We start from the raw sequence: 13,543 nt of genomic DNA on the forward strand, positions 1-13,543 counted from the left end.
TAGAGGCCTTCCCTAAACCCTCATTTCCTCTTCTCCCACTCCCTTCTGCATCACCTTGATTTGCTCCTTTTATTATACCATCCCTCAGCCCCATAGCACTTAAATTCATCTGGGCAATTTATTTATATTAATGTCTGTTTCCCTCTCTAGACTGTAAACTTACTGTGGGACAGGAACATGTCTACCAACGGTGTTACACTGTACTCTGCAAAGCACTTAATGCAGTATTCTGCACATAGTAAGCAGTCAATAAATATGATTGATTGAAAGGGCTGTGGGATGTAGGAGGGGAGGGAGGAACACCTGCATTTGTGATCTAGTTCATTCCCATGACTCATTATATAAACCTAAAGTGTTCTGGCCTGGGAGTCAGAGGACCTGAATTCTAATCTTGGCTCTGTCTCTTATCTGCTGTGTGACCTTGGACAAGTCACTTAACTTCTCTGTGCCTCAGTTGCTTTACCTGAAAATTGGGGATTAAGACTGTGAGCCCTCTGTAGGACAGGAACTGTGTCCAACCTGATTATCTTGTATCTACCCCCAGCATTTAGGACAGTGCCTAGCACATAGTGAGTGCTTAATGAATATCATTAGTATTATTATTATTATTTCCTCTAGACTGTAAGATCCTGATGGGCAGGGAATGTGTCCAACAACTCTGATGTATTCTATTTTCTCCAGTGTTTACTTCAGTGTTCTGCACATAGTAAACACTCAATAAATGCCACTGATTGAAAGATTGATTTCAGAAGCTATGTAAGTAGCCATGGATAGAAATAGCATGTGAGGAGCTAACAGTTCTGAAGGATGTTAATAGCCCATATTATTCAACAATAACAACCAGAATTAGTTGATAAAAATATTTGGTTTCCGATGAGTCAGTTTAAATAAGAGAGAAAGAATAAGGTATGAGAACATCCAGCTACACAAAGCTGGAAAGTGAAATGTGAAGCAAAGGAATTGAGCGACCATTTCTTGGATAAAGTAAATAACCTCTGTGTGAGTGAATATGGAAAAGAGTATGTGATTGTATATGATGACATATAATAAAACAATACAACAATGACTTCCAAACTGGAAATGTCACACCCCCTTTCAGGGGCCTTCTTTTTATGATGGGGATAATATTAGGTTATATCAAGGATGAATGAACATCGATCAAATCAATGGTATTTATTGAGTGCTTACAGTATGCAGAGCATCATCATTATCATCATCATCAGTGGTATTTATTGAGTGCTTACTGTGTGCAGAGCACTGTAGAAAGCACTTGGGAGACTAAAATACAACAGAGTTGGTAGACATGTTCCCTAGCACAAGAAGCTTACAGTCCTAGAGAACATGATGCGAAACTGCTAGGAAACTGTAAACTTTAAATAATAAGGCCCTAATACAGTACTTAATAAATATTACAAATGAAAACCATTCAGATAATAGAAACCTAAAAATGAATCAATTGGTGGTAACATATTTGAATGACGGCAAAGTATTGGACACTGTACAAAGCACTTGGGAGAGCCATGTACAGTGCTCTGCACACAGTAAGCACTCAATAAATATGATTGAATGAACAATGGTTAGATGCCAGTTCCCTTCCTCAGGGAGCTTATGCTGCAACAGGGATAAGGACAGATATTATTTAAAGATAGTGAAATGGATCGGATCTATTTCACTGTATTCTCCCATGCACTTAGGACAGTGCTCTGCACACAGTAAGTATTCAATAAATACCACTGATTGATTGAAATCCAGTAGAAGAATAAGTATAAAGTAGGGTCCAAACAGATCAGTGTACTAACAATTCATTGTGTTCATCTTTAATTTATCTGCAAGTTTCAGACCCCCAAATCCCTATGTGCCTGATACAAATAGATGTCTAAAGCCGAAGTGAACTTTAGGAGACTAAATGATCTAGTTTATTTAAGCTTAGAGACACTGTCTTTACCTTCTTTCACAATCAAACATTCACTGGTATTTACTGAGGTCATTCTGTCTTACTATGTGCAGAACACTGCACTAAGCACTTGGAAGAGCATAATAGAGTTGGTAGACACAATCCTCACCCTCATGGAGTTTACAGTCTAATGGAAGCCAAACATTAAAATAAGGTACTCTAGTGGAAGAAACAGAGTAAAAGGATATGTCCGTAAGGGCTGTTAGGGTGGGGAGCGAGGTAGGTTATAAGGGGATACATCCACACTCAAGTACATAGATGATCTACAAGACAGGGAGAATAGGGTCAGGAGAGGAGAGATGAATCAGGGAAGGCTTTCTGGAGGAGATATGATTTCAGTTCCAAATGAGGTTATTGTCACTTTGAAATATGTGTCATTTATCTGGTGAAGGCCTTCAAGATGAATGGAGAGCTGCTGTGCTATCATGCCACCTCATCATCATCATCATCAATCGTATTTATTGAGCGCTTGCTATGTGCAGAGCACTGTACTAAGCGCTTGGGAAGTACAAATTGGCAACATATAGAGACAGTCCCTACCCAACAGTGGGCTCACAGTCTAAAAGGGGGAGACAGAGAACAAAACCAAACATACTAACAAAATAAATAGAATAGATATGTACAAGTAAAATAGAGTAATAAATATGTACAAACATATAGACATATATACAGGTGCTGTGGGGAAGGGAAGGAGGTAAGATCGGGGGGATGGAGAGGCGGACGAGGGGGAGAGGAAGGAAGGGGCTCAGTCTGGGAAGGCCTCCTGGAGGAGGTGAGCTCTCAGTAGGGCCTTGAAGGGAGGAAGAGAGCTAGCTTAGTGGATGGGCAGAGGGAGGGCATTCCAGGCCCGGGGGATGACGTGATTAATCGCCTAAGTGGTTTAAACTATGCTAGCTATTGGTCTAGTGAAAAAGGGGCAGAACCAGGGAAGAGAGAGGTGGGACTTCCCGGTGAGCCTGACTTCTTCCCCTCTTCTGGCCTCCTCTCTGTCCCCCTCCTTTGATAACACCCCTCAGAGCACACCCAAGCCTCCTCTCTGTGCCCTGGAGTCGGGGGCTAGGAAGGGAATGCCCCAGAGGGCACGACCCCTCCTGAGGAGGAGAGTTCTTCCTCAGTTTCTTTAGTCCCCGATACACTGAGGTGCCAGGATATCTAATAATAATAATAATAATAATAATGATAATAATAATGACATTTATTAAGTGCTTACTACATGCAATGCACTGTTCTAAGCGCTGGGGTGGTTACAAAGTGATCAGGTTGTCCCATGGGGGGCTCACAGTCTTAATCCCCATTTTACAGATGAGGTAACTGAGGCCCAGAGAACTTAAGTGACTTGCCCAAAGTCACACAGCTGACAATTGGCGGAGCCAGGATTTGAACCCATGACCTCTGACTCCAAAGCCCGTGCTCTTTCCACTGAGCCACACTGCTTCTTGTATGGGATTATGAGGCCAGGAGAGATGATGGGGAAGGATGTTCTTTTCGATTTTTCAACACCATCTGTGTCTCAGTCTCTGTATCCCACTATGATTTCCCTCTGTTGGAAGATTGGCAGACTTCCAAACAATCAGATCCTGTCTGCAGGAATCAGAAGACTTGGTGCATTAGCTTGTCATAAATCAACCCCTTCAACTGGGTGGAGGACAATCAGATACAGCCACCCAGGGAAGGCCGTAATCCAGTCAGATGTATTTTCGTCATTTTGTACCTAAATCGTGTACATAGACTTGTAGTAGGGCTCTGAAGTTAGAGAGACTGCTGATATGAAGGGGGAGGGATCCGCACCAGCAGGGTTCATTCATTCAATCATATTTATTGAGAGCTTACTGTGTGCAGAGCACTGTACTAAGCGCTTGGGAAGTACAAGTTGGCAGAATAGGATTCTTTGCTGTGGGAAAAGAGGTGGAAAATTCCTCCTATCGAACAACCCCAGGTGCACCTAGCCTTGAGTTGGATATTCAAACCTATGGAACCTACTTCATCAGGGGATTTGTTTTCCCTTGATATTCCCAGAGCAAATGTACAATTCTTCCCTTTCTCAGTTTCCTTTCTATGCCTCTGCACATCCGAACTTTTTGGCTCAGTTCTTTCTCTACTCCTTCCTTACTTTTACATCTTCATCTGGTCTCTCTTCCTAAAGTTTTAGTTTCTTTGTTTTATTTACTTCTGTGGAGTTTTAGGTTTTATTGGTAATCGTAAACCTCACTACAACAACTACAGTTCTTTTCCATTAGATCAAAAGGCCTCCTGGAAAGAAAATAAGACTCTACAGACTCAGAAAATCAAACCATCTTTGAAAGCATTCAACACTCTCTTTGTTAAAAATATAAATGACCTGATGCTTTTGGAATTTTAGTATACTGTGGGAAAATAAACACAGCAATTCAGATCTCTAAGTGAGACTGTGTATCAGTTCATAGGTAAAGAAAGAGGAAGCATCACTCGTTCAGTAGAAAAGTTCTCATTTAAACCAAAAATGAATTCATCATATTCGAGGGGAAAATAAAAATGATTTAGAACATTGAGAACTTCCACTTTTTCTGGATTGGGCAGGGCTGAAGGGAAGGTCTGTGCTAGCTTTGATGTTTAAAGATAATAATAATGATGGTATTTGTTAAGTGCTTACTATGTGCAAAGCACTGTTCTAAGTACTGGGGAGGTTACAAGGTGATCAGGTTGTCCCACGGGGGCCTCACAGTTTTAATCCCCATTTTAAAGATGTGAGGTAACAGGCACAGAGAAGTTAAGTGACTTGCCCAAAGTCACACAGCTGACAGTTGGCGGAGCCGGGATTTGAACCTGATCATCTGACTCCAAAGCCCGAGCTCTTTCCACTGAGCCATGCTGTACCTATGTGTTTTTCTTTCCCTCTAGACTGTAAAATCCTTGTGTTGGGGAACTGGATTCGATTTCTATATTTTTGTATATTCCTATGCACCTAGAACAAGTTTGTGAACCAAACAGGTACTCAACAAGTATCAGTAATAACAATAACAACATTTGTTGTGGGCAGGGAACATGTTTACCAACTCTGAAGCAATGTTGCCTGGTGGAAAGAGTACATCCCCGGGAGCCAGAGGACCTAGGTTCTAATTTCAGGCTTGCCACTTGTCTGTTGTGTGACCTGGGGCAAGATACTTAACTTTTCTGTGCCTCAGTTACCTCAACTGTAAAATGGGGATTAAGAATGTGAGTCCTGTAAGGGACACGGACTGTGTCCATCCTAGATTACTTTATACCTGCCTCAGAGTTTAGTACAGTGCTTGGCACATAGAAAGGGCTTTTTATGTTGTTTTTTTAACTTGTTAAGCTCTATGTGGCGGACACTTGCACTCAATACAGTGTTCTCTGCACAAAGTGCTCAATGAATATCATTATTGAAGGATTGATTGATACTGATGATAAATACTTTGCTAAAGATGATGCAATTCAGTTATGAATTCCTTAAGCCTACTTGGTATCTGTGGGATGAACCCAATGCTTAGCCCAATGCTCTGGTACATGATACATGTTCAGTAATTATTATCATTATAACTGTATTACATAACCCAAAAGGATGTAATGGCAAAACTACTGAGTCCAGATGAAATAATTTCCCTTTCAACTAGTGCTTTTTGCTCAAGAGAATGTCTGAGCAGCTAATGCAGCTAAAAGTCTAAAGTGCTTTCTTTATATGGAATTGATGTACCAACAACTCTTCTAGTTCCAAGTTTTTCCCTTTAGAAATTTTCAAGTCTCTTGACTTTGTCCAGTAAGTGAAGTAGAAACAATAAAATTTGAACTCTACACCTTTACAAATAAAACACACGCCTTTCCAGGAAGGTTTAGGCATCTTAAGAGTCCTCCAAACTTATCTGATACCTTGGGATAAAATTCAGTAAGAACTGCCGAACTGTGATATATTCAGACAATGAAAACTTTGGATGGAACCGTTCACGGCTTAGCCAAGTAGAAATTTCAGCGGCTACAAGCCACGACTCAGATGAAGCAGAGTTGGAGAGCGAGTCAGCCAAGCAGTGTTCACAGAAAAATTGTGTTGTATTTCATATTAAAGCGATCCCATCTGAATCATGATTTTACTCAAGGAACAGAAAATAAACCAAATGATTGGTTCTAAAAAAAAAAGGCGAGAAGCGGAAAGCTTGGTCTGAGATTGAATGTGACTGCCACCATCACATGCATGGTTGCATATGAACCCGTGTAGGTTACCAAAGAGTGGAAACAGAAAACAAGAGTGGAAAGTAACTGGAATCTTAAGTCATTAAAAATGGTAAGAGGAAGGATATGAAATCCCTCACCTAGTACCTAACTCAAGAAATTGTACTGGGCTCAATTCTTCCAGTACTTAGACTTACTCCCTGGCAGTGGGATTAGCACTCTGGGAGAAGCAGTAAATCATTAAAATCATTTGCATTTTAGATGTGTTCATTCAATACATTGTTGCCTTTATTGTAAACACACTGCTCATCTCCAACTGCTTAGCCTACCACTAGTAAGTGACTGTAGGCACTAGAATTGGATTCAGTATGCACAGAAGTTCTTGAGTTACATTTGAACTCAGTTGTGGAATATTGAGCACATAGCACAGATATGCAACTCTGGGAAAATCTGAGTGTTTTATCAATTTGAAGGTCTTCCTGGTGCTGACTGTTCCAGATTCAGCACTGCATGGTTGAGTCTTGTCTCTGATATACTTCTCAGCAGAAGGTTAAAGACACTATATAGCCCTGTTTGTGCCACTGTAGTTCCTCCAGTGTATGAAGGATGGCTCTAGTTTCATTACAGACAAGGAAAGAATCCTGAAGAGATGACAAAAAACTTCTCAATATGTCTTGAAGAGGAGGCCTTGTATAATGGGCAAAAAAAGGCACTTTCTGCAGCTATTTGGAAGGGTCTCTTCCTCTCCATCCAACCTGCTCCTATGTTAATCCAAGCACTTATCCTATCCTGCCTTGACTACTAAATCAGCCTCCTGACTGACCTCCCTGACTCCTGTCTCTCCCCACTCCAGTCCATACTTCATTCTGCTGTCTGGATCATTTTTCCGCAAAAACGTTCAGCCCATGTTTCCCCACTCCTCAAGAACCTCCAGTGGTTGCCCATCCACCTCTGCATCAAACAGAAATTCCTTGCCAACAGCTCTAAAGCACTTAATCACCTCATCTTCTTCTACCTTACCTCCCTGATTTACTACTACAACTCAGCCCTCACACTTCACTCCTCTATTGCCAACCTACTCACTATACTTCAGCCCCATCTATTTAGCCACCAACTTCTCACCCACTTCCTGCCTCTTCATATCTGATAGACAATCACTCTTCCCATCTTCAAAGCCTTATTGAAGGCCCATCTCCTCCAAGAGGCCTCCTACTCCCTGCTACATCCCCCTTCCACTTGGATTTGCATCCTTTATTCATCCCTCCCTCAGTCTGACAGCACTTATGTACATATCCATAATACAATTACTTATATTACAGTCTGTCTCCCCTTTTAGACTGTATGCTCACTGTGGGTAGGGAACATGTCTACAATCCATTGTACTGCACTCTCCCAAGCACTTAGTATAGTGCTTGGCAAACGGTAAGAGCTCACTTAATATGATTGATTGATTGATGGAGGAAATGTGATTAGAGGAAGGGTTTGAAAATGAGGAGAGTGATGACAAATGAAAACCAATTATGTAGAGGTCTTGGTGCCGTTTCATGTACTTGTCCTATTTGATGCTGACCAAAAATTGTTTATGTTGTGTCATGTTTTTAAAGCCAGGCTGTTATTCCAGAAGATCTCAGTAGTTTAAAGATGGATGGGAAATCAGAGAGGTAAGGTAGGAGGGGGCAAGGTGATTGAGTGCTTGACAGCCACTGGTAAGGAGTTTCTATTTGATGCCTAGGTGGATGGAAAATGACTGGAGGTTCTTAAGAAATGGAAAAACTTGGACTAAATGCTTTGTAGAGAAATGATCTGGGCAGCAGAGTGAAGTATGGACTGTAGCAGGGAGAGACAGGCGGCAGGGATGTCAGCTAGGAGGCTGATGCAGCAATCAAGGTGGGATAGGAGAAGTGCATAGATTAACGTTGTATCAGATTGGATGGAGAGGAAAGGACTGATTTTAGAGGTGCTGTGAAGGTTGAACCAATAGGATTGGGATTGAATGTGCGGATTGAATGAGAAAGATGAGTCGATGAGTCGTGAATACCTCCAATGTTCTGGGCTTGTGAGACAGGAGGATGGTGATGCTATCTCAGAGATCGGAAAGTCATGGGGAGGACAGGGTTTGGGTAGGAAAATAAGGAGTTCAGATGTGGACTTGTTAAGTTTGAGGCACCAGAGAGACATCCATGTAGAGAGGTTATGAAGACAGGAGGAAAAGTGAGACTGCAGAGAAGGAAAAAAATCAGGACTGGAGTTGTAGATTTGGGAAACATTTTGCATAGAGATTGTAGTTGAAGCCATGGAAGTAAATGAGTTCTCTAAAGGAGTGGGTGTAGATGGAGAATAGAAGGTGACCCTGAACTCAACCTTGAGGGACTCCCAAAGTTTAGGCATGGGAGGTAGAGGAGAAGCCCACGGAAAAGTGTCCAAGCAAGCTTTTGTGACTAAACTCTCTGTGCCCTACCTATTCACCCTCCTTTGCTTTACCTATGCACTTGAGTCTGTACTCCTAAAGCACTTTGATTATTCTCCTATTTCACAATATTCTTTAGCATGGGATCAGTTTGTTAGTAGATGGGATAGAGAGGAAGGGGGCGGGGATTCTAGAGATGTTATGAAGGATGAGCTGATAGGATTTGGTGACAGATTGACTATGTGGGTTGAATGAAAGGGATTAGTCTTAACACTTGGACACACTGTTTCCTCTGTCATACTTGGGGGAGGTTCGCACTGTGTCATTACAATCATGAGACAATGTCCAGCCCCTGGCTAACCCCAGCTCAAACTCTGTGTTCTGTTTAACCACCTTCTAGCTTCTACATTGAACAATCCCAATGAAGGAAAAGATTTGGAGTAAAACATTGCAATTTTGTTTAAAGTCCTGCCTGAGTAGATATGGTCAGAAAGACCTTGTAATATTCCATTGAATTATTTGTGTTAGTATTAAGTTTATGTGATTACCTTAACTGCTGGAATGGGTTTCTTTGGAACAAAATACTTTTTCTCTGGCAGTGAAGTCTCTTCTTTTTCTTTCAGTTTAAGCTTGTTCTCAGCTATGATCTTTCTCCGTTGCTCCAAATACGGTCCAAAACTGGGGAGTTTCTAAATGCAAAAAAGGCAAAAAAATGTAGGTTAATACAGAAAGAACAATCATGTCAAATTCTTAAAACTGCTTTAGAAAACATTTTTATCTGCTTTTCATGTGATGCCACAAATTGTTGCTTCAAACATTTCACTTTACTACAGTTAGTAACAATATTTATACTTATAGGTAGCATTTGTGCAGGGATAGCTGCACATTTTGAAGTATCAGTGTTTCAACTTATCAATTAGTCAATTGATGGTTTTTACTTAGTGACATATTTACTGAGTACATATTTAAGGTATACAGAGCACTGCACTAAGTACTTGGGAAAATACAATGCAATAGAGTTGGAAAACAACTTCCCTGACTTCAGAGCAGCTCACTGTCTACAGGTGAACCATGGGTAGCTTAAACAGGGGTAGATACAATCAGTGCTCATCTTGGATTCATCAGTTCACCCCACCTAGTATTCTTTATGCTATTATTACCCCTTTATGCCTACTTCTGTTTCACAGAAGAGGTCTTCTGCCTTCTCTCTAAATCCACTCCCTCCCTCTGAGCCTCAGGTCTTATCTCCTCTCAACTCCTTAAAGTACAGTCTCCCACTCTACTCCCTTCCCTCACTGAAAACTACAACTTCACTCTCTGAGAGCCCTTCTTCTTCTGCCTCAAAGCTCTTCCATACTTCAAAAGGCCCGGCTAACCCCTCAGTCACCTTCACCTATTTTCCAGTTCCCTCCTCTTGGAACAGGTTGTACTTACCCACTGCCTTCATTTCCTTTTCACCTATCTCTTTGATCCACTTCAATTAGGTTTTCGACCCCTTGATTTCACTGACAAGGCACTCTTCTTTGTTCTGATCCTCCTTGACTACTCAGCTGCCTTTGTCACCAGTAGACCACTCTGTCCTCGAACCATTATCAGGCCTTGGTTTTGCCAGTGTGGTAGTCAAAGCTGGTTTTCTTACCTCTCTGACCACTCCTTCTGGGTTTCATTGACCAACCCCCTTCAGCCTCGCAGCTCTTATCTGTCAGTGTTCCACAAAGCTCTGACTTGGGTCCTCTATCCTTCTCCCTCTACATCCACTCTCTTGAAGACCTCATCTGGTCACAAGGTTTCACCTACCACCTCTGGGTGGATGACTTCCAAAACTACCATCCATTAAATCTACAATCCCGCATTTCCTTTTGTCTTCAGAACATCTCCTCTTGGATGGCTATAGGCATCTCAAACTTAATACAACCCAAACTAAACCTCTCATCTTCTTCCTAAAGTCTTCCTCCCCCAATCTTTCCCAAACTTGTTGATGACCCCACCATCCTCCTGGTCCCAGAAATGTACAATCTTGGTGTCATCCTTGACTCCTGACTATCTTTCAACACTCATGTTTAAGCCACTGTTAAATCCTGCCCATTCACAACACATATTCCCAAATCTGCCTATTTATTTCCACCTAGACTGCCACCACCTTTGACCCAACCTCCTTTCATATCATGGCTAAACTACTGTATCCTCCTCCTTGCTGGTCTCCATGCCTCCAGCTTATTTCCCACCCCAATCATTCAATCAATTATACTTATTGAATGCTTACAGGCAGAGCACTGTACTAAGCACTTGGGAGAGTATAACAGAATTGGTATACATGTTCTCTGCCCACAGTGAATTTACTGTCTAGAGGACTATCTTACAGTCTAGCAGCATGGCTTAGTGGATAGAGACCAGGCTTCAGAATCAGAGGTCGTGGGTTCTAATCCCAGATCCATCATTTACCTGCTGTGTGACCTCGGGTAAGTCACTTACCTTCTCTGTGCCTCAGTTACCTCATCTGTAAAATGGGGATTAAGACTGTGAGCCCCACGTGGAACAACCTGATTTCCTTGTATCTACCACAGTGCTTAGAACAGTCCTTGGCACATAGTAAGTGCTTAACAAATACCATTATTATAATTATTATTATTAAAATCTGTATTATATGCTGCTGCCCAGGTAATCTTCTTGAAGTGTCACTCATCTCATATCTGCCCTCTCCTCAAAACCCTCCAAAGGTTTTCCATTTCCCTCTGCATTAACCAAAAACTCCTCACAATAAACCTCAAGGCTCTCTACCCACTCTCTTCATTTCACGTACCCCTTCATCTGCTAATCTGGATCATTCTCTTAGTTTTTCCCAAGGCAATTATCTAGCTCAAATGTCTTGCCTCCATCCATTTGTTCACATTGTTCTAATACCCTGAAACTCTCTCCTCCAATAATCCAAAGGACACCAGCTCTCCACACATTCAAAGCCTTTCTAAAATCCCTCCTCCTCCCCTAGGCTTTCCCTGATTAACTCTCAATATCCCATTAATCCATCCGTAACCTCTAGCATTAACAGATTTTTTAATATTCTCCTTTAACACTTAAATATATTTTGATTGTACAATTTATTTATTCTGATCATCTCATTTGTAAATCTTTAAATGCCTGCTTCCCCCAATATAATGTAAGCTCCTCTTTGAGCTGAGAACTTGTTTCATGCTTCTATCATGCTTGCCCAGTTTTCTCCTAACTTTCCCATCACTGTTGATAATACCACCATCCTCTCTGTCTCATGCCCATAACCCTAGCATTATCCTTAACTCATTTCTCTCATTCAATCTGCATAGTCAATCTGCCAAATCCTGTTGATTTTTACCTTCACAAAACCCTTTTGTCTTTTCTTCTATGTTGCCAATGCATTTGGATCTGTAACGCTTAAGAACATGCTATTTGCCCCACACAAAGCACTTAATATATATTCTTAAACTCCCCCAATCCCTAATCAGTAATTTATTTTAATATCCGTGTCCATCTGTAGACTTTGATCTGTAGATTGTGTACTGATTTTACTGTGTTGTGCTCTCCCAAATGCCTAATAGAGGAGCAGCGTGGCTCATTGGAAAGAGCACGGGCTTTGGAGTCAAAGGTCATGGGTAGCTGTACCAGAGCAGACCAAGAATAAAAATATTTATAACTAGAATGATGAAATTTAATGAAGCAGGGGTATCTGTTTATGTGTGTGTGGGTATCTGTGTGTGCAGGTGCTAAGGAAGGTATACATAGATTTGTAAGTTTTAGAAATTGCCAAAGGGATGTTATGGCTCAGGGCATTGGGAAATTAATCAGGAAGGCTTGCTATAAGAGGTTGGATTTTAGGAGGGCATTTAAAGTGGAGAAAGCCATAGTCTGATGTGGAAAGGAATAATGATAATGATAACTGTGCTCTTACTATGTGCAGGCACTGTACTAAGCACTGGGGTAGTTACAAGCGCTTAGTACAGTGCTCTGCATGCAGTAAGTGCTCAATAAATACAATTGGTTGATATAAGGTAATCAGGCTCGACACAGTTCCTGTCCCACATAAGGCTCACAGCCTTAATCCCCATTTTACAGATGAGGAAATTGAGGCACAGAGAAATGAAGTGTCTTGCCCAACATCACATAGCAGAGAGTTCCATATGAGGGGAACAGTGTGCACCAGGAGAGTAAGTGGTTAGAGTAGATCAACAAAAACAGATTGAGGGAGAAGATGAGGAAAAATACTTGGTTTTGACCATTTTGACAGCTAGCTGTGTTTGAATCAGTAAACCTATTAAATTAGGAACTTGACTCTTGAGTAGAGAGTGATAAGGCTGGCAAACATAAGATTTGGGTGAATCTTTTACTGTTCTAATTTGTTCTGAATTTTTCAATAAATTTTGAGAAACAGTGTGGCCTAGTAGAATGGAAAGAGCATGGGCCTGGGAGTAGTGGGCCTGGGTTCTAATATCAGTTCTGCCACTTCTCTGCTGTGTTACCTTGGGCAAGTCACTTAACCTCTCTGTGTCTGTTACCTCATCTGTACGATAGGAATTAAGATTGTGAGCGCCACTTTGGACATGGACTGTGTCCAACCTGATTATCTTGCATCTACCTCAACACTTTGGACAGTGCCTGGCACAAAGCAAGCACTCAATAAATACCATTAAAAAAAAAGTTGTGAATGACATACAGCTAGAAGGTTGATTTGGGAGGAATGAAGTCATAAATTGGAGAATAATAATAATAATGGCATTTATTATGCACTTACTATGTGCAAAGCACTGTTCTAAGCACTGGGGAGGTTACAAGGTGATCATGTTGTCCCACTGGAGGCTCACAGTCTTAATCCCCATTTTACAGATGAGGTAACCGAGGCACAGAGAAGTTGTGACTTGCCCAAAGTCACACAGCTGACAAGTGGTGGAGCCAGGATTTGAACCCATGATCTCTGACTCCAAAGCCTGTGCTCTTTCCACTGAGCCATGTAGTAGGTAAAGATTGCCAAAAGATATGGTGGGGCCTACTAAGAC

At 41.5% G+C, this 13,543-nt stretch overlaps 1 protein-coding gene across 1 annotated transcript in view; it reads right to left on the reverse strand.

Annotated features, from left to right (window-relative positions):
* DPYD (dihydropyrimidine dehydrogenase) overlaps positions 1 to 13,543 on the reverse strand; it is an 884,509-nt gene that overhangs the window by 15,740 nt on the left and 855,226 nt on the right. Inside the window, exon 21 of the mRNA XM_038745292.1 lies at positions 9,071 to 9,211. Coding sequence (XP_038601220.1) covers positions 9,071 to 9,211 — 141 coding nt within the window. The remainder of the gene's footprint in view (positions 1 to 9,070; positions 9,212 to 13,543) is intronic.

This window comes from Tachyglossus aculeatus, chromosome 4, assembly GCF_015852505.1.
Source record: "Tachyglossus aculeatus isolate mTacAcu1 chromosome 4, mTacAcu1.pri, whole genome shotgun sequence".
Classification (NCBI taxonomy): Eukaryota; Metazoa; Chordata; class Mammalia; order Monotremata; family Tachyglossidae; genus Tachyglossus; species Tachyglossus aculeatus.